Raw genomic sequence first — 22,290 nt, forward strand, 5'->3', positions numbered from 1 at the left:
ATATTTCTGTACTGACTATTCTGTACCATGTACTCGATTTCATGCGGAAATTTCACAAAAGGTGAGAATTGAATAATTATTAGCTTTTATCATTTTGTAAACAATTTTTTAGTCTTTCTCAATGACGAAAATTGTTAATCCCTAATTTTTGATAACTTGAAAGTCAATTCCGGAGTTCTTTTTTTCAGAATTTCGAAAACAACATAGCTTTATTTTATTTCTTATGAGATTTGTATACATAATATATCCCCATTCTTTCGACCAAATTCTAAAACTCACTTGTTAATTTTTATAACAGACCTGTTTCGACAGGAAAAAACATGCCAAACCACAGCAGGAGAAGGCGGACACCTATGGGGCTAGGACAGAGTACGCATCATTCACGGAAATTTTTAATCAGTCGCAAAATATGAAAATTTTTTAAAAATAAAAAATCCTAATACTAATTATCCTAATAAAAATTAGTCTCGCTGAAAGTACCCTTCTTCTGATATGTTGCACGTTAGCTAACGTTTGGAAATATTTAGAGAAGTATACCTATATTGCAGACATTGAGTATTGAGAAGCATTTTAAAAAAAAACTTATGCGTAACGCAGTGTTGCAAACTCTGTAGAACTGCTCAAGTAGCTTATTTTTTTGCATTTTAGATAGCTAATCGGCATGTTTGGCGCTCTGGTACTGACATCGAGAAAAAAAATGCGATTTTGACGAATTTTTAAACCCCGAAAATAGGAATTGCGCAAAGGCCTTGAGTCCGTTAAGATTGGTAAATACAATGAACTTTATTAAGCGATTTTGTAACATTATTATGTTACAAAATCGCTTATTTTGAGAAGCTAAAAGCAAAATATCGGAACATTTCTTTTTCAACAAATTTTATTTTTCACAATTAATAAAAATAGACCAACAACAATGAAAGGTTGTTATTCAAACTTGTTATTGAGATAGTGGCCAGCAACTTTTTGACTAGATTTTGCACTTGGTGACAATGTTAATGTTTTAGTAAGTTTTTTTTCACATATAGATTTTTCTCAACCTTCAAGTATTAGGTAGAATTCAAAGTGCATTAACTTATTTTTTTTCGATATCTACCATTAATTATAACTTCCAATTGTTAATTGTCGTAACTGAATTATCTGGTAATTTTACCTGAAGAAGAAAAACAAAACAATTATTCCCACTGTAAAAAAAAAAGAAAAGAAAATATACGTGTTTACATACATTGTGTCTGTTAAACATAGTTATCACCCTTTCGACCGTAGTGGCCTAGGTGAAAGTTAAAATGTCTGTTTTAGCTTTCACAATTAATTGTCATAGGTAGTCGTGGAAAAAAGACACATGTAAAATATGGACCAATGTCCTATATTTTTCAAAAAAGTATACATACACATAAAATAGAGGTAATATAAAAAAAACTTACGCCCGAAACCTCGTAGAAGACGCCGGTATTGTTATAACCCCAGGAGGCTGTGGAAAACCGGAAATTAAACAGTTCCAATGTCATCTACAAGGCTACGAAATAACGGTTTACTGTTATGGTTCCAGAGGAATATTCCATGGCATATCAGAAAACGGTTCCTCCCTTAATTTATTGCACCATCGAGGTCACTATAATGTGATAACGTCTTTAACCGCGGCGTTTTGCTGCGTATACTACTGCGAGGAATGTCACGTCCGCTACAATAGCAACGATAAACACCGTTGCAGCTGCTCCTGTCCTGCGTGTCTGCAGTTACCTGCATGTCCTCCTACTTAGATAAGAATAACATCTGCCGAGCGCAAGAGGTCGTTTAAAGGTCAGACATGCTACGACAACAACATTAAGACCCACCAGCATCAGTAAGACCACCGTATGGTAGCAGATTGTCCTGTGTGAGGAATGTTTGAAGGTCGTGAATGGACATAGAGAGCATGTTTGTGACGAAGTGTTCTGCAAGATCTGCAAGAAACATGTCTCCGCCGATGATCTTTTTTTCATATAGCATGATGCAGGGAAATCAAAAACGGCCGACCTGCGGTTTGTGTTTTATTACTTGGAAATCAGACGAAAAACAGTACAACAAGGCGAATCCCTACTCCACAAACCAAATATTTGTGCCTTCGAACAGAGATGCGACTCGTGTTTATCATCTGACGGAGATATATTAATATGTAATAAATGCGGGGCGCGGCGACATATACTCAAGGGCGACAACGTTGTACCTTTATCAGGGGAATTCCTCGTGAACCAGATGAAACTATTTAACCTGGTGGTTGTGCTGTAACGGTGTAACCTCATTATGCGTGGAACAAAAATAGTTTCAATGATGTTAGAAAACATAAAATTCGTGGAAAATCTCGCCTATTTCCCTATGGCATTATCAAAATTACCAAAAGCTTTTTTTTGGTCTCGGCGACAATTTTAAAAAAAGGTTATTTTCCTGATCTGTTTAACACATTGGCCAACATGACATGTTGGTCCTCTGTCGCCCGTAGAGTGGCTTAAATGTAGGCAACAGCTCCTCGACACTGGAAATGTGTGCCCGTTTACAGAAGGTGTTTAGACATAATTTTCTTCAACCCTACACTATCGGAATCATACACTAGGGTGGTTATAGACGGTGTGATAGTCAATCATGGTTGGCCGGTTGTGGTTGAGGAACACCGACGCCTCATCAAACTAATCCAAGCGGCCAAACAGAAGGAAGCCGAAGTAGCGGATGTCAAAGAGGATGGTTTTTGCGCCGAGACAAAACAGGTCATTGAGTTTCAAGGGTGTCCCGGGTGTTTTAAACATAATAAAAGTGATCCAATTCAAGATGACCGCTCCGAAATACTTAACACAAGATATGAATCCACGATTGCTAAAATTGATCGCATAAAATCATTTGGATTTACAGTTATCGAAATGTGGTAGTGCGAGTTTAGAAGGTTGATGGTGAATAATGAACTTCGCGCCTACATTGAAAACCATCCTCTATCGACGCGTTTTACGGAGGCAGCACAGAAAATACGTTGATGTTTGCTCTCTGTATCCCTGTGTGTGTAAATTTGTAAAGTTTCCCCATGAATATTCTATGGTCTTGGTGGGTGAACCCGTTGATTTAATTTAATGGCTAATAAAATGCAAGATTCTACCACCACAGGATCTGTACCACCCCGTACTTCCTACAAAGGTGAATAATAAACTGATGTTTGTTCTTTGTCACACATGCGGGGAGGACCTGAACCAAGACAGTTGCAATCACTCCCCTGAACAGAGAGCATTATTGGGTACTTGGATAATCGATGACGTGAAAAAGGCTTTGGAAATGAAGTACGAGATGCTGGAGATGATGAAATGTGGTGTTATCAAGTAGACTGTTTTGATGTGGCAAAAAAGAAAGGCGGATTGTTCAAAGAAATGATGAACAAGTTTGTCCGTATCAAACAACAGGCAACCGCTTACTGCAAGTCGCAACATGATGTTCAGCTAGAGCATACCGGGGGGCGTTATTAGATCTGCCGAAGAGTTTTTCAACATGTTAAGAAATCCCGCCATTTGTGTACTTCCTATTAACGAAGATGCACTTGTCGTTAACTACGAACTCAAGGAAGAAGCTTACGATCCCCGTTAACGCGGTTACTGCCGCCTATGTTACAACACAGGCACGCCTCAAAACTGACAGGTGGGTAGAATTTTTCCGAAAGAGTAAGGTTATATTGTGGACACAAATCTTATAAGAAATAAGATCACGCTGTGTTGTTTCCGAAATTCTGAAAAAAAAACTCCGGAATTGACTTTGAAGTTATGAAAAATTAGGACTTATCAATATTCATCATTGAAAAAGACTATAAAATTGTTTACAAAATGATAAAAGATAATAATTTTTTAATTCTCACCCCTTCGTTGAATATTTAACGATGTATTATTGAAAGTTTACCCCAAAATTGCGAGTACTCTCTCCTAGTGTCGTTGTGGTTCGGCAGGATATACATGCTCCCGATATCTTAGATAATTGGATAATTAGAAAAAAAAATCAAAGAAAGATGAATATTGTAATTCACATATATAGATTAATCCACTTAACATCTTGCATCTTGCATCTATAACAGATTAGAATTAGCGGAATGCCGTTCTCTGTGTCGAACCAAAAGTCGTTTCGGAACCCCGACTTACAAAATTTGGGAAAAGGAAAGCAATTAATATATATATATATATATATATATATATATATATATATATATATATATATATATATATATATATATATATATATAATATAAAATTATAATATATAAAAATAATTTAAAATAAATAAAAGAAAAAAATCATAAATTAACAAAAACACTCTGTATATTCTCTGAACCTTGCACCAAAACAATCGTGCATCGTACGATGTTTTTACAGTAACGTCAACGCGAGCAAACCTCGCGTATCGGTATTATTTTTTCTAAACCCTGATATATATTTTACCTGTTTCGTTAACTTTGTGTGTATTATATGCCGTATACAAATCATTTTTTGTTGGACTTTTATCTTTTATCAAGGGTATGACTTTTTTATTCTCATAGTTGAAAAAACCAAAACATTAATAATATTTCTAGGCACTATGACAAAACCAAACGCTTTTAAAGTATAGAACTTCCATATGATGCTACCTCTTCAATTTTAGGATTTGTGTTTGTCTCTTTTAGATAAGGTTCTTTGTAATTCCGTTTATGTATATATATAAAAAAAAGACCTGTACTATAACATAATTTTAGACCGTATCCCTTTCTGAAGAAGGTCATAGAAGCCCGAAACGTCAATATATGGACAAAAATTTTAATCGCTTTTAATATAAAGACCTATAACCCAATAACCAAAGCTAAACATAAATATAGAGAAGGTCTAAGAAAAAACAAAATATAAACAATATATATATATATATATATATATATATATATATATATATATATATATATATATATATATATATATATACATACATATATATATATATATATATATATATATATATATATATATATATATATATATATATATATATATATATATATGTATATATATATATATATATATATATATATATATATATATATATATATATATATATATATATATATATATATATATATTAATTGCTTTCCTTTTCCCAAATTTTGTAAGTCGGGGTTCCGAAACGACTTTTGGTTCGACACAGAGAACGGCAATGTTTTTATCTGGATCCAAAATTTTCATAAATAAAAATGTTATGGGCAAATTTCTAAAGGGCCGAAAATTTAAAAACGCTCTATATCTCGGTAGTGAAGATGTCGCCTTGCGGATTTAACAATTAAATGTTTTTCAAGAACCCTTGACATGCAACTTGGGTTGTGAAAAGTCAAGATGTAAAAATGTCCCGACTTCGTTTATATTTTTGTGGTAATAGAAATGCCTTTTTCTTAGTAGATTTAATAAGTTCGCAAAATTCTATTAAACAGGATTTTCGTTTGCACTTTCTTGCTAAAACGTAATAATCACTTTTTATCATTTCTTGTACACTAAGAATGCATCATCAGTTGGTCGTATAAAAATCGTGCGCTGCAGGGTGAATTTCCTAAAAATTGTCAAGAAATTATTATTATTTTGTTGTCTACACCATACTGCTCTTAAATTGACAAAACCGCCTTTCAATATTTTTATTAGAAATACTTTATGTTTTCATTTTAAAAACACCGCATAATGCTTTTATATGGGAATCTCTAATGAATAAATGCTTGCTCTGAAAACTGATTTTCATGTTATCGTTTACCTCGCTGTAACTTGAAAACTATTTGGCTTATCAAAAAATTGTTTCCTATAATAGATACGCATTGAAGGAATAAGGCGGAAAGCTCGTAACGTCAAAACAAATATCCAAACAAAAATGTACAAAAATCCGCATCCGCATTCCGTTAAGGCAAGGATCCTAATGTTCTACAAATTTTTTTGAATTTTAATGACATAAGGAAACAAGTTTACAATGACATAAAAACTGTTACCAAACCTATACGAGTTTTAAAATGCGTATTTTGCCAGAAACGTTTAAAAAATCAAAAGCTCTGACAAGTCATGACTAATATGGTTAAAACAGTTAAAGGCAAGTAGTGAATTCTCCAAGAAGAAATCTATACCTAGAAGAACCTAGAAATTTTTTGAAACGGTTTTTTAAGGAGCAAGTCATTGAAGCAGTAGTACATCACACAAGACGGAAACGTCCAACTATTTATCCTTTGCTTTGCTTGCTTTGCGATCTTAAGATGCCGCCGCAACCGCAAGTCTTTTTATTACCTGATCGTCTTTGCAAATCTGACCCTTTCTGCTTCCCTGGCGACTGTGATGTTCACGACAGGGCTTCATATTTTACTAATTAAAAATAAACGATCCATCCGATTATAGTTTTTGAAAAAGTAGCTGATTCGTTGATCTTCAATGCATATGATTTATAAAAAGCATTTTTTTGATAAACCAAATAGTTTTCAATTTACAGCGAGGTAAACGATAACATAAAAATGAGTTTTCAGAACAAGCGTGTATTCGTTAAAGATATAAAAGCATTATGCGGTGTGTTTTTAAAATGAAAAAAAAAAAGATTTCTAATAAAAATATTGAAAAGCGGTTTTGTCAGTTTAATGGCTGTATGTTGTAGATAACAACAACATAATATTTTTTTGTCATTTTTATTATAAAATTCACTCCCACCACCCCCTGCACCATACGATTTTTGGACGACCAGTTGGTTTTGCATTCTTAGAAACAGTGTAAAATTGCTACACACCAGCCTGTAGAACTCCAGAGTTTTTGATTAAAGTTACATCAAAAACACAAATGTAATTTAGCCATTTTGATGAAGTTTTTGTAGTTCTCGTAATTTTTTATAAGGTTTTTAATAATATACAGAGGGTTCAAGTGAATTTTTTAGGGGTGAAACTATTACAAAATAATTTTTTAAAAATGTGTCTGGATTGTTAGGCCTTTAAAATTTCTTAAACAGTAAATACCCCTTAGCCTACGAATTCATTATAAGAGGCAAAAATATATATAAAAACAATTTCAGTTTGAAATGTTTGTTTGCGTTTTGTTTACGTTGACGCAATCAAATGAATATCAATATTTTTGATCGCATTATTTAAAAGGAAGTTTGAATTAAGATTCTAAAATTTGTAAAATTTCTTTCTAAAATTTTTATCTCGACATCAGTTTATAGAAGTTTATGCGTCTTTCAAAAAAAAGTATTTTGAAGATACTCAAACTTTTTATTTAGCTTACTAGCGGCTGCTATTTAATATAAGTAAGTTCTTTTTAGGTATGAAAAAATGAAATAAATCCGAAACAATACCATATGTTATAAAAGATTTGTTACTTTTTGGCTACAACACATTCAGTGCACTTCAGTGCAGTAATAATTATTACTGGTATGTAGTTTTTTCACGAAGCAAAAATTTACACCTTTTTAAAAAATATGCAGATCATCAAAAAGTGAGCCCCTTGCAAGTGACGATGCAGCTACAAGAAAATTACGTTTAAACGCACCCGAAGCCATTCATGACATGCGACGAATTTAATTTTTTATGAACATGTTTCATATATTCAGCGAAATTTATATATACCAGAAACTCTTTGATCATCGTGACTTCCCGAATATATAATCTAACTATAAGGCACACCTTGTCACTTAATTATTTTTCTGTCTTTAATAATAATAAAGGACTTTTATTATAGAAAATAAACAAATATAATTTTTGAAATTTTCTTCCGCTTGTTCGCCTTGACAAGTTTATTTATACACAAAAGGTGCTTAGGCACATTAACGTCAAGGAAATAAATTAATTAAAAGGAAAACATAAAATAAAGAGTAAGAAGTCTGAAATATCGTAGAATTCGCGAGATCAATTAAATAGGTAAATGCTGATAAAGGTTATTTTCAGGAATTGTTTATTGGTATTGGTTCATTTTCAGTTCTTAATTTATACTAAAGTTTCATTAAATATATGACTGCTCTTTTATTAAAGAATTAAATAATTTTGTTTAAGGGTAAATTAATTTTTTCATTGTAGTATTTTAGCCGTAAATTTATGAACTATGTTTACAATTATATAAGAGGAGGATCTTTTGAATAGTTCAGAATAGTGTTATAATATAGCCCGAAAACGACAGTTTGACGTATATTCATCTATGCTAAAATGCAGTCTTTGCTGCAAATACTTTGGAATATGGTTTTTTGTAATTATGAAAAATAAGGTCGCAGAGTGCAAATATCGTGTAAGATGTTCGGATACCTTATGTTAGTCTTGGGCAATAGTTCTGTAATCGCTGAACTCTGTTAAAGTTAGTTTGCTTTAAACACTCACAGCTATTTACTTGTCACAGGACGACTGAAATCCCACAAGACTTTTTTCTACATGTGACTGAATTTGTTGCTTTATGAAGTTTTTCAAGATTGTGGACAGAGTTTGCAAAATGTTTAGCGGAGTTGATTAAAAGAGTCTGAGTTGTTTGCTTTATTTAATAAACCCTGGAACTTAACATAAAAGAGCAAGCCATTGAAGCAGTAGTGCATCACACTAAAACGGAAACGTCCAACTATTTATCCTTTGGTCCGCCAGGAATGACGAAGATTTGCCAAAATATTAAAATGGCAATAATTGACATACTGAATGCAGAATTTAAAAACTAAGAATTACAAAAAGCAAATAATTTATATTTTTTAAAGAGTTTTCTTGTCTCCAGCGAAACATGTAATGCCAGCAAAGAAACGGAAATACTTAATATTTGTCAAGACATCATCTTTGCGAGTTCAAATGGAAAAAAATATTTATATATATAAAAAACTTGTTGAAACCATGCACGTTTGTGGTCACTCAATATCTTACACGGATAAGCGTCGCTCAAGAAGAAATTCAAATTTATTTAGAAAGCGATTACGTAACTGTCTCTAGACAATTGACGATCCTTAATGAGTTGGAAAATTTCACATGTACTGATAACCGAAGCAATATTACAAGAGGATACCTCAGTTCTAAACACCTGTCGATGTAAAAAAAGGCAGAGACATTCAATTTTCTGTTAAATAAGATTTTTTAATTTAGGCAAAACATTATGTTCCTGTAAAAGAAAATTTATGAAGTGTATTGATTCCTGTAAATGTGTAAAATCAATATGTAGCAATAAGCGAGACGAAAATGATCCCTGACTAACACTAAATATCTCTAATTTATCGGACACTGAAACAAATTCAGACTGAATGAAGAGTAAAAAACATAAGACAATTTTCTTTATAAATCAATAACCTATTATTTTTGCCGAAGATATACGCTAATATTGGATTGGAATGAGAAGGATTTTTTTTTAAGATTAATTTTTTACTTCTACTTAATTTTAGGTGTTATCATAGATATAATTTTAGTTTTTATTCTAGGTTCTATGTACACTTATGTATTATTAGTTTAATATGAAGAAATGCCAATAAAATATAATACAAATAATTACTAATGTCAAATATAATAAAACGGTACCATCCCTATATAACAAGTAATTAATCAAAAAATTCAACTATGAGAAAAATACGTATATCATATTCGCTACGAAAGAGGGTCTACAAGCAAAAACGATCCTAAGCGCTCGCCGGAACCGCTAAGTCGTTTATTGCCTGACCGTCCTCGCAATTCTGACCCTTTATAGCTGCTTCGCTGGTGGCCTTGATATTGACGACATAGCTTTACATTCTATAATTAAAAAAAAAAAACGGTCCATCCGATTGGGGTTGCACAATTCATATAGCATACCATATCTTTTATTTTTTATGAGGAAAAGAAAATGAATATGTTGCATCTAAATGAAACCCAGAGAATTGAAATTTTAATTTTTGTTGGATATGAAGGTTGTAATTTGTTTAACGCAAAATATCTACAATGGCCCATTACAAGATCCTTAGTGAGTAAAAAAAAGGGAGAAAATCGATAGAAACAGGACATGTCCACAATTAACTTCTTGACAATATACTAATCGGTTTAAAAACATTTCCAAAACATTACTCAGGATATTGTCATTAATTTGCGTTACTTCGTATCTAATTATAAATTTAAAATTTCAAACTATGTGGTTTTTCCTTATACACTTTTGATTTTAAATATCCTCAGACTAAAAAATCCAGTGGCGTAATATCTGGAGATTTGCAAGCCATTTTACTGATTCTGTTCTAACAAACCACTGCACGGTAACTAGTGTATTTAAATATTCACGCACTTCTTCTATCAAGGGTGAAGCACACTTCTGTGGGAACCGAAGCTGTCTATCTAGAATATGAAACTGATATATCGGGCTCCAGCAAGAATTTGATCGATGAAATAAGGTACTATGATTTTATTTCATCCATCGGGGATTATTCGTATTCTAATATCTACAATTTTTTTATTTACCATACCATTTAAATTAAACTTGGTTTTATCACTAAATAGTGTCTGACGATGAATATATGGATTTCAGTTGCACATTACCATCATAGTTTAACAAAATTAACCAAAACTGTAGTAAAATAATTTTGTGCGGATGATGGTCTTTTAATACACGCAAAGCTGTCCGTCAGATAACAGCATTATTTAAATCTACTTCAGAACTTGCATCATAGGGATTATCCTTAACTTCTAAATATTAACTGTCAAAATTAGTTTTTGGACGATTTTGCATGCCCTAATGCACTAATTTTTCTCTGAATTTTAGGCATTGGTATTTCGCGTTAAACAAATTACAAATTTATAGTTGAGTTTTCGTTTTGTCTCCATTTCCAATAAAAATTTAAATTCTCTTGGTTTTATTTAAATGCGCCATATTCACTTTTTGACTGACAGAAATGTAATTGTGACAATTTAAGAATTATTTTGGAACTAGCTACTTCCTTGTTCATTGTAGAATTAAATTAAGAGATAGGTATGCTACACAAACTATGCGAATTTTGACGCAGAATTCGGAAATGAATTTAAAAAATTAGAGTTCCATTTTTTAAATGGAACTTTGTATCGGCATTTACTTTTTAACCCAGCGTTATCTAACGGAGTGAAATTGGCAGGTACATGATAATTTTTTTCAAACAACCGTTTTAAACATATCCACGTATTGAATAATTCAAGAATTCCACCATCCACTGGCTCTATTAAGTAAATTGTGGAACCTAATTATGATTATGATACATAAAAAATGCGTTTCTCGGGCCAAGACGATCCAATTGAATTGACTTTCTCAGACACCCTTATAACGAAATATATCAAAGGGTTTAAAGAAAATTTATAGGACTTTTATATGATATTCCAAGAAGGCAAGTATAAATATTTATATCGAGATGTTTTGAATAAACATAATTTAACAGCAAAAAATTATAAAATTAGAATTATATATTCGACTAACCAAAACTAACCAAAACATAATTTCACCATCTATTTTTTAATTTTGTGATTAAAACTACAGCGCTCAATGTTCCTAGGACAATCATAACGTTTTAGCGAATTGTATTTTTAATTTAAATATTGCAATTACCCAAATGATTCAGGGATAAGAAGTAAATAATATTATATTATCGTAAGTCATTAAACGGCAATTTGGCCTTAACAATACAGGTAGCAAGGGGAACGAGGGTTTATTATATTATTTTGTGTTACACTGCAATTAATAGGCAGCGATAAGGATATTTAACTAACGTTTTCCTAAGTATTCAGTAACGATCCTGTAATTAGGTACTGTATCTCCTTAATTTCAGTGAATTGTCTTCTGACGTTTTTAAAATAATCCCTGTACCTACCGACTGCTTCAAATTCGACTCTCTCCATTAGAACTTGGAAACGATAATTTTGCGTATCGATGAGCCTGGACATATCTATATATAAAATTATTTGCCGGAAATATGGCTGAAAAATGCTTGCAGGTTTGAATGGCCTTTTAATGACAAATGACAATTGTTGGACAGGGTGGGATTTTTTCAATGATTCACATGTAAATGCTATTTTAATGTAGCTTGCGAATCTGTCACACTTCCCATCTTGACTACTAAAATATTACCTGAATATAAACAAAGCAAAACCAAACCGTAGTTTTAATACAAACGATTGAAGAAGAAACTAGGTGTCGTGACGCCAACTGTGTTTTTTTGTGACAACTGGGACAGATTAATTACATTGTGTCTTTAATTCTCCCTTGAGCGAAGATTTTTTAAACCGGGGAAGGATTTCCAAAGTAAAAGACTATATATAACAACAAATAATATATTATCGTAAGTAGTTGTATATATATATATATATATATATATATATATATATATATATATATATATATATATATATATATATATATATATATGATGACACTATATTCCGGGATATCATCCGTTCGCTCGTTGAATTCCGACTGGAATCCTGCATCCGACACTTCGAACACTCGCGGAGCGCGAGCATTGAAGATGCCAAGTGAGATTTTGGCGAAACATCTGCAGGATTCCAGTCGGATGCAGGATTTGCAGGATTCCAGTCGGAGTTCAACGAGCGAACGGATGATATCCCGGAATATAGTGTCATCATATTTTTCCATCCGTGAATCAATACGTGAGGATATATATATATATATATATATATATATATATATATATATATATATATATATATATATATATATATATATATATATATATATATATATATATATATATATATATATATATATATATATATTTTACACTGTTCGAAGTGTTTTCGGAGCGCGAGCATTGAAGATTTTGGCGAAACGTCTGCAGGATTCCAGTCGGAGTTCAACGAGCGAACGGATGATATCCCGGAATATAGTGTCATCACATTTTTCCATCCGTGAATCAATACGTGAGAATTATATATATATATATATATATATATATATATATATATATATATATATATATATATATATATATATATATATATATCATCATCATCATCATCATCCTCAGCTACCCATCCATCGTCGGACGTACGCCTCCCCTAAGCATTGCCACTCCTTTCTATCCTGCGCATGCCTCATCCAATTGTCTCCCACCAGTCTCTTTATATCATCTGTCCACCTAGTCTGGGGGCGTCCTCTGCTCCTCTTACTGCTCCATGGTCTCCACTCCATCACTCTGCGTGTCCAACGATCATCTTTGCTCCTAGCTATATGTCCTGCCCAGCTCCATCGCAGTCTACATAATCTCTCTATGACATCTGTCACTTTTGATCTTTCCCGGATTATATTATTGTTTATTCGGTCCCGGAGGGTTACACCTATCATCCTCCTTTCCATAGCTCGTTGTGTTGTTTGCAGCTTGCAAATGATTTCTTTATTAATTGCCCATGTTTCTGTACCGTATGTTAGTGTTGGAAGTACATATTGATCGAAGATTTGCGCTTTGAGGGTGTTTGGGAGGCCTGAACAAAAAACCTCTCTGAGTCTTCCAAAGGCTGTCCATGCCAACGATATCCTTCGCGGTAGTTCTGCTTTTAAGTTGTTTTTTGAAACTTCTATTTTCTGACCTAGATAAACATAGGATTCTGTGTGTTCTATTTTTTTGTTATCGATTTCGATTCTCGTTTCTTGTGTGATATTATCGTTCGTCATATATTTGGTTTTTCCTATATTCATCTTGAGGCCTATCTTTTTAGAGTTTTGATCTAGTTCCAATAGCATGTCTTGCAAATCTTGTTGATTGTCCGCGAAGAGAACAATATCGTCAGCAAACCGTAGGTGACTTAAGTATTCTCCATTTATTTTAATGCCCTTAGTTTCCCATCCGATATTCTTGAACATATCCTCCAACGCAAGCGTGAACAGCTTCGGTGAGATGGACTCTCCTTGTCTAACTCCTCTGCCTATATCAATCTTATCTGTGAAATCTTTCAACATAACTTGGAGGGTTGCGTTGCTATATATATTTTGGATTAAGGTTGTGCATCGATAGTCGACTCTGCTGTTGCTTAATGCCTTCAATACAGCCCATATCTCTACAGAGTCAAAAGCTTTTTCATAGTCAATAAAAGCGACCCAGATTGGGATATTGTATTCATTTGTCTTTTCTATAACTGTTCTTACTACTTGCAGATGATCTAGTGTGCTGAAACCTCTTCTAAATCCGGCTTGCTCTTTAGGCTGGTAACTGTCAAGTTTGTTGGTCAATCTTTCTGTTATTATTTTTATAAATACTTTATACATGACAGACAACAGGCTGATTGGTCTGTAATTGCTTAATTTAGTTTTATCGCCTTTTTTGAAGAGCAAAACTACTAGGGCGTTCTTCCAGTCTGCGGGGACGTCGCACTCCAGCAGGCATTTATTGTATAATATCTTTAAAATGTCCAGAACTATTTCTCCTCCATAGATCAGCATTTCCAATACGATACCATCCCCTCCCGCTGTTCTTCCTTTTGGCATTTTGGACATGGTTCTCTCAATTTCCTCACTTGTTATGTCTGGGATTTCTTCTGAGCCTACATTCATTACCTTCTGTCGTTCTTTGGAAGATGTTTCTAGTGGTGGTTGGGCTTTGCTTTCGTATAGCGATCGATAAAATGCCTCAGTTAATTCTTTTAATTCTTCCATCCTGGTACATTCGATGTTGTTCTCATTTACAAGCTTTGTGATGTGGGTCCTGTTCTTAAATTCCCTTTGTAGTACTTTCAAACTCTTTCTCTCCTCTAGCGTCTGTCTAACTTGCTGGTTCTTATAATTCCTTGTTTCGAGTCGGATTTTCTTTCTTATTGTCTTGTTTAGTTCCGTGACTTCTATATGATTCAATGTAATATCTTGGTTTATCGTCTTGCGTTTTTTGATTAGATCCAGAGTTTGTTGGCAAAGCTGAAGTTTTTTCTTTTTCTTATTTCCTGCCACGTTATGTGCTATTTCTTGGATTTGCTTTGAGATCTCGTTGTTTAGCATATTAATAGACTGGGTGTGTAGCATATTTCGATCGATACAATTTTCTAGTTGACGTTGGTATTGCTCCTGTTTTACTCTGAGTTCCTCTGTGTTGATACCTTTGGGTCCCTTTGAGATCAATTTGTATCGTTCTATTTTTGTATCGAAGTATATCTTAGATCTGACCATACGGTGGTCACTTCCCATTTTAACGGAGTTTACTACACTTGTATCTAGTACTATGTTTTTGTTGTTACTTATTAAGAAGTCTATTTCGTTTTTGATTAATCCGTTTGGGCTTTTCCAAGTCCACCGCCGGCTTTCTTTCTTCTTAAAGTAGGTGTTCATGATATGGAGGTTGTTTTCTTTAACGTAATTCAGTAGAAGTTTTCCTCTTTCATTACGTGTTCCCGATCCGAATGCTCCTACTCCTTTTTCTTGTGGGTCTGATCTTATTCCAATTTTTGCATTGAAGTCACCCATCATAAGAACATAGTGAGCCGTGTTGTTATTCAAAACCTGATTGATTTCCTCGTAGAATTCTTCTACTTCCTCATCTTCATGTTCTGTTGTCGGGGCGTATACTTGTATTATTTTACATGTGTATCTTTTGTTTACTCTTGGATCTATCGATATCACCCTCTCAGATATACTTTTATATTCTATAATGTTGTTTACTATGTTTTTGTTTACGAGAAATCCCACTCCATTAATCTTGTTTGTCTGGTTGCCTCTGTGGTAGAGAGTATGTCCATTTTGCAGTGTTGTGCAACTTTCTCCACACCTTCTCACTTCGGATAGTCCAATTATATGCCAGTTAACACCTTTCAGCTCTTCCTCAAACTCAATTAATTTGTCATCTGTGGATAGGGTTCTTACGTTAAAAGTGGACACGTATAGGGTTTTTGTCTTGATGCGCTCTCTGTCTTTCCTTGTTTTTGATATCATCGAACTTTTGCCTCTCCCAGAATCCGTGAGGCTGACTGTTTTCACAGTGCGAGATTCTGAGATATTATCTCTACTCGCCTGGGATACACTTGTTTTTGAGTTCGACATTCCATAAGGGGTATCTAGCCTTAACTTGCCACGCTGGCCAGACGGTTTGGCAAGTGCCTGTTGGTCCGCGGGAGGTATTTTATTTCCCTCCTACCCACCGGTGAACCGGGTCGGGCATCCCCCTATCCGCCACCTGGGGACGCGCCCTCTAGGGGTTACAGGCTCCCCCGAGGGGAGCCTGTAACCCCTAGAGGGCGCATAATAATATATATATATATAATAATATATATAATAATAATATATATATATATATATATATATTATTATGCTACTGTTGTTATATATTGTCTTTTACTTTGGAAATCCTTCCGCGGTTTAAAAATCGTCGCTCAAGGGAGAATTAAAGATGCAAGGTAATTAATCTGTCTCAATTGTCACAAAAAAAACACAGTTGGCGTCACGACCTAGTTTCTTCTTCAATCGTTTGTATTAAAACTACGGCTTGGTTTTGCTTTGTTTATGTTCGGGTAATATTTTGGTAGTCAAGATGGGAAGTGTGACAGATTCGCAAGCTACATCAAAATGGCATTCACATGTGAATCATTGAAAAAATCCCACCCTGTCCAACAATTACCATTTGTCATTAAAAGGCCATTCAAAGCCGCAAGCATTTTTCCGACATATTTCCGGCAAATAATTTTATATATAGATATGTACTGGCTTGTCGATACGCAAAATTACCGTTTCCAAGTTCTAATGGAAAGAGTCGAATTTGAAGCAGTCGGTAGGTACAGGGATTATTTTAAAAAAGTCAGAGGACAAAGGGTTGTTTGAAAAAAATGATCATGGAACTGCCAATTTGATTCCGTTAGATAACACTGGGTTAAAAAGTAGATGCCGATACAAAGTTTCTTTTTTTAAATAAAACTCTATTTTTTTAAATTCATTTCGGAATTCTGGGTCAAAATTCGCATAGTTTGTGTAGCATACCTACCTTTTAATTTAATTTTACAATGAACAAGGAAGTAGCTAGTTCCAAAATAGTTTTTAAATTGTCACAATTACATTTCTGTCAGTCAGAAAGTGAATATGGCGCATTTAAAGGAAATCAAGAGAATTTAAATTTAATTTTTTATTGGATATGGAGACAAAACGAGAACTCAACGATAAATTTGTAATTTGTTTAATGCGAAATACCAATGCCTAGAATTGAGAGAAAAATTAGTGCATTAGGGCACGCAAAAATCGTCCAAAAACTAATTTTGACAGTTAACATTTAGAAGTTGGGGATAATCTCTATCATGCATGTTCTGAAGTAGATTTAAATAATGAGGTTGGTTGACGGACACCTTTGCGTGTATTAAAAGACCAACAAATTATCATCCGCACAAAATTAATTTACTACAGTTTTGGTTAGTTTTGTTAAAGTATGATGGTAACGTGCAACTTAAATCCATATTTTCTTCGTCAGATACTGTTTAGTGATAAAACCAAGTTTAATTTAAATGGAATGGTAAATAACAAAATTGTAGAAATTAGAATACGAATAATAACCGATGGATGAAATAAAATCATAAACAACACCAACAAAAAATAAATGTGCGTGCTGAGATTTTGAATAACGAAATTACTGTACCTTATTTCTTCGATCAAATTCTTGCTGGAGCACGATATATCAGTTTGATATTCTAGATAGACAGGTTCGGTTCCCACAGAAGTGTGCTTCACACAATTTTGATAGACAAGTGCGTGAATATTTAAATACACTAGTTACCGTGCAGTCGTTTGTTAGAACAGAATCAATAAAATGGCTTGCAAATCTCCAGATATTACGCCACTGGATTTTTTAGTCTGAGGATATTTAAAATCAAAAGTGTATAAGGAAAAACCACAAAGTTTGACATTTTAAATTTATAATTAGATACGAAGTAAGGCAAATTAATGGTAATGTTTTGTAAGGGATTTTAAACCGATTAGTATACTGTCAAGAAGTTAATGGTGGACATGTCTTGTTTCTATAGATTTTCTCCCAACTTTACTCACTAAGGATCTTGTAATGGGCCATTGCAGATATTTTGCGTTAAACAAATTACAACCTTCATATCCAACAAAAATTAAAATTTCAATTCCCTGGGTTTCATTTAGATGCGCCATATTCATTTTCTTTTCCTCATAAAAAGTAAAAGATTTGATATACTATATGAATTGTGCAGAATTTGACAATAGATTTCAAACCCTACTTTTTGACCCACCGTATATATTTTTAACTAACACGTTTCAGCCGTTTAGTGTATATACCAACACTTCTTCTTCTAGGAGAGAGCAGCTTTTGTCTGTGGGGCAAAGTTTGGGTTCTAATGAATGCTGTACCACACTCTACGGAATATCTCTAAAATATGATTCGTCCATTAGACTATCACAAAATTATAATAACAGAAGTCTGCGGCAAGAAAAAATTTCCTTAATCGTTATTATTTATTATTCATAAATATGTCATCTGAAAACCAACATATTAAACATCCTGAACTACTTCGTTTACATTTTGCCGAGTATTTTGCGGTCTCCACCGTTGCGTTTGTCCTTTATAAGTTACAAGCTTCCAATTTCCATTATTATTTCCTTATATTACCGTTGCATCCATCTGCTAACCAAAACTGGAAAGAAAAGATTAATGATAATCCTCTATTTTTATTTCGTTTGTTACTCTTGTTTTATATTATAGCTCCTTTAATAAAGAAATTCAGGTTGATTAACATCAAAATTAAAAATGAAATGAAAAATTAAGAAAAGTTTTTTTTTTAAACGGAAACATCCCGTTTTATCTTATCTTTTGAAAATTATTTATTTTTTCTGTAGTGTTCCACTTTTTTTTCAACTCATTAGAAATGATTGCTATTGTGACCGGGTTCCGCAGACAGCAATATAATTTGGGAGAACTCTGTTATAGTTGTATCCGTGCAACAATTTAGTGGTGCAGGATTACTGGGCGATGACGGATATGGATCAGCATCGTGTCTAATGACACCATTTAAAAATCCTAATAATGCATGCGAAATGGACTACAACAATTTGTTTTAGCCAACTTAAGCGCAGAAATCAACAAAAATAACATGGCCGAAGAACACTTTGGGCCTTTTCGCCTCATCTCGTTCAATTTCTCGCTACTTGTTCCCAGTTCGCCATATCCATCACCTTTAGATCTCTCTCAATATCGTCTTTTCATCTTCGTGTACTTAGCTTATGTTGTATCGTTCTCCACAATATTATCAAATACTAAGTTGATGTTGATTTTAAATATAATGATGAAATATTATATGCACAACTAAATCGACATAGAATAGAATACATACAATACATATTTTTAAATTTTATGTTTTATTTAGAAACTTGCCTACCGCAATAGTATAAGAAGTCATATTAAAATATTATAATATTGGATACAGGTTTGAGTTAAAAATAAATAAAGTCCCATTAAAAAATAGATAACTTTATATCATAATTTAAAATATAAAACAAAAATAGCTAGCATTTAATTTGGATTCTATGGAGAAAAATCTCTATATACGTATTTTTCAAAGAAACTTCCACAGGCTACTGTAATGCTTTTTACAAAACTTCTGGATTCCTCCTGCGTCGGTTTTTGTTTAGTCGAAATTGCTGACGTTTCGCCAATCATCCTGTTGGCTTCTTCAGAGCTTGACCGAAACTGGCTCGTATTTTACTGTGTACCTACTTATATATTGTTTGAGAGGTGGGGGTGAAGTATAAACACCGTCTCGGATGACTGATTCCCAAATTGGTGACAGTAGAGACCTGAGTCGCGGTTAAGATTGTTAGGTTTTTTATAGATTTCTATAGACTCTCGGATTTTTCGTTGGTAGAAGAACTGATTGCATGCCAGAATTTTAGTTTTATCAAATAAAATTTTATGCCCGGTTCCATGAGTGTGTTCGGCAACAGCTGATGAATTTATTTGTCTTAGTCGTAAGGCTCTTTCGTGTTATTTGAACCTAGTTGATATTTTTCGTCTGGTCTCTCCAATGTATTCCTTGCCGCATATGCATAGAATGCTGTATACGCAGGAGGAATCCAGAAGTTTCTATATACGTATTTTTATTTTTTCGATAGCTTAAATATTTATGGAGATATGAGGAGTGCCGCAAATTGCTAAATTTTAAAAATTACTCTGTAGTTCAGAAACGGAATAGGATAACAAAATTTTGTTGACGGCATCTATTGTTTAACAAAAAAATAGCACCATCGCCCTCAAACAGCAAGAAACAAATCTATATGGTTGAAAAGGGCTCCAAAAGGGCATTTTTTTAAGACCATAGCCAACTATGATTGCCATGAGGAATGGAGAACTGTGGAAAAATCTGGGTAGGCTACTGCAGTGCATTTCCAAAATTGAAAATTGAAAAACGCTCTATATCTCGGTTGATAGTGAAGATATCGCCATGCGGTTTTTGATTTTTTGATCTATATAGTTTAGAAGAAGGTTAGAACTCAATTGCGACTACCCTGGACATATGACGCTTATGCCATGATAATTTTCGCACCATATTATATTATTCAAGATGTTGGATAGGATTTCTAACAAAACTGATGGGTTAGTTTTTATTAGTTTAACGCTAATATTTCCAAGTCCTGGTGCTTTCTTATTTTTCATAGTTTCAGTTTTTCATCACACTCACCCGCCGGGTGATACACAACGAAAACACGTAGCAAAATAGCAATTAGTCTTTTCGATATCTCACGACGAATAAACTCGAACCAATCCCGTCGTTATTTAATTTTAACGTGCGTTTGCGGTCATCGAGATTAGATAAGCGCGTTCGCGGTGCGATTCTCCGCAACTTACCGTACGTGATATTATGCGTCACAGTCTCGTCCAGCGACACGATTACGGTGCGCGTCATCGAGCGGACAGACGGTGACGCGTCCGGCGATTTCGACAGCGGCACCGGAGTTTTCGTGAAATTTCCGTCGTCACCGTCGGTTTTCCTCGTGGGCGCGTCCATGGCGTCCACCTGTTCCCTCGGGCGTTGCAGCCGACAGCTACTGACACAGTTTATCTCCGGAAAATGCCACGCGCGGTTTTCCACCGCACGTTATCGATTTTCCCGGCAACATGGCAGATTGTTACCCTTTTACACTTGAAAACGTCCGCGTTCGGGTCGTTCCGCGAGGCCGGTCGTCGATTATGGACCCGATTCTGTGACCATATTTTCGTTGCAGCAGCAGCGTGCGTGTGGGATTTGTTTACGACGACGATCCCTCCACGCTTCGTTATCATTCACGCGATCACCTTCACTTTCCGCCGCGAATGATTTTTTCCTTTCGCGAGTTGTCAAAAGTTCGACACGGCGCTTGTTTACTTTGACTTTTCGCGCCGGGACGCTATTTTTAGGCATCCGACGGCGGCTGCTCGGAGACTGACGAGATGTGGAAACGTGGAAATAATAATTGTTTCGCCGGCCCGACTGTTCAGATAATTTCTACGTTTAGAAATGTAAAGGCGTGTTTATGGTCGATTGCGCGGTGCAATGTGGATATTATTTGCGGGAATTGCGGCCGTCAATGTATCGGCGGTCGTACGAGGACCGATAGTTATCAGAGCGTTACCCGTTGTTCCGACATTGGCCGTTTTTCCATAATATTTATTCGGAATGTGGCTGAAGTTAGAGTTGGATTTGGATTCGGGTTTGCGAATATTACAGTGGACCAGTTCGTTATTTGCCGTAATTAAAAAAATGTATTCCTGTGGAAATGCCAGGAAATTAAGCACGGAAATATTGTAAGGGAATTTCCAAAAGTCATATTCAATGTTGCTATACAGAAAATAACCACACGTAGGACACGTCACCAGTTACATCAAGGACTCCACCGACTTCGTGCGCAAGATTCAAGATATCCATATTGAACAAAACGACATCCTTGTGAGCTTCGACGTCGTCTCACTGTTTACCAAAGTACCTCTGAAGAGTTGCTTGGACCTGGTGAACAGGATATTTCCTGTCGATATTTGCAAACTTTTTGAAGTCTGTCTGACCGGTAGCTATTTCGTGTGGAAGGGAAACTTCTACGAACAGGTGGACGGAGTGGCAATGGGAAGTCCATTAAGCCCGGTTATAGCTAACTTATTTATGGAACACTTTGAGGAAAAAGCGATCGAGACCTCAGAGTACAAGCCAGCAACGTGGTTCCGGTACGTGGATGACACCTTCGTGATTTGGAAACATGGTATGGACAAGCTCAACAACTTTCTGCAGCATCTCAACAGTCAGCATCCCAGCATCCAGTTTACTATGGAGACTGAAAATGACCAACAACTTGCATTCTTAGACGTACTAGTGAGGAAGCGAGGTAACAAGCTGGGCCACACAGTTTACAGAAAACCAACCCATAC

General features: G+C 34.5%; 1 protein-coding gene across 1 annotated transcript in view; it reads right to left on the reverse strand.

Annotated features, from left to right (window-relative positions):
• LOC132697800 (ribosomal protein S6 kinase alpha-5-like) overlaps positions 1 to 21,485 on the reverse strand; it is a 126,058-nt gene extending 104,573 nt beyond the window's left edge. Inside the window, exon 1 of the mRNA XM_060663456.1 lies at positions 20,743 to 21,485. Coding sequence (XP_060519439.1) covers positions 20,743 to 20,902 — 160 coding nt within the window. The 5' untranslated portion in view covers positions 20,903 to 21,485. The remainder of the gene's footprint in view (positions 1 to 20,742) is intronic.
• Between the last annotated feature and the right edge of the window lie 805 nt (positions 21,486 to 22,290).

This window comes from Cylas formicarius, unplaced genomic scaffold, assembly GCF_029955315.1.
Source record: "Cylas formicarius isolate icCylForm1 unplaced genomic scaffold, icCylForm1.1 PGA_scaffold_2__14_contigs__length_35257938, whole genome shotgun sequence".
NCBI lineage: Eukaryota > Metazoa > Arthropoda > Insecta > Coleoptera > Brentidae > Cylas > Cylas formicarius.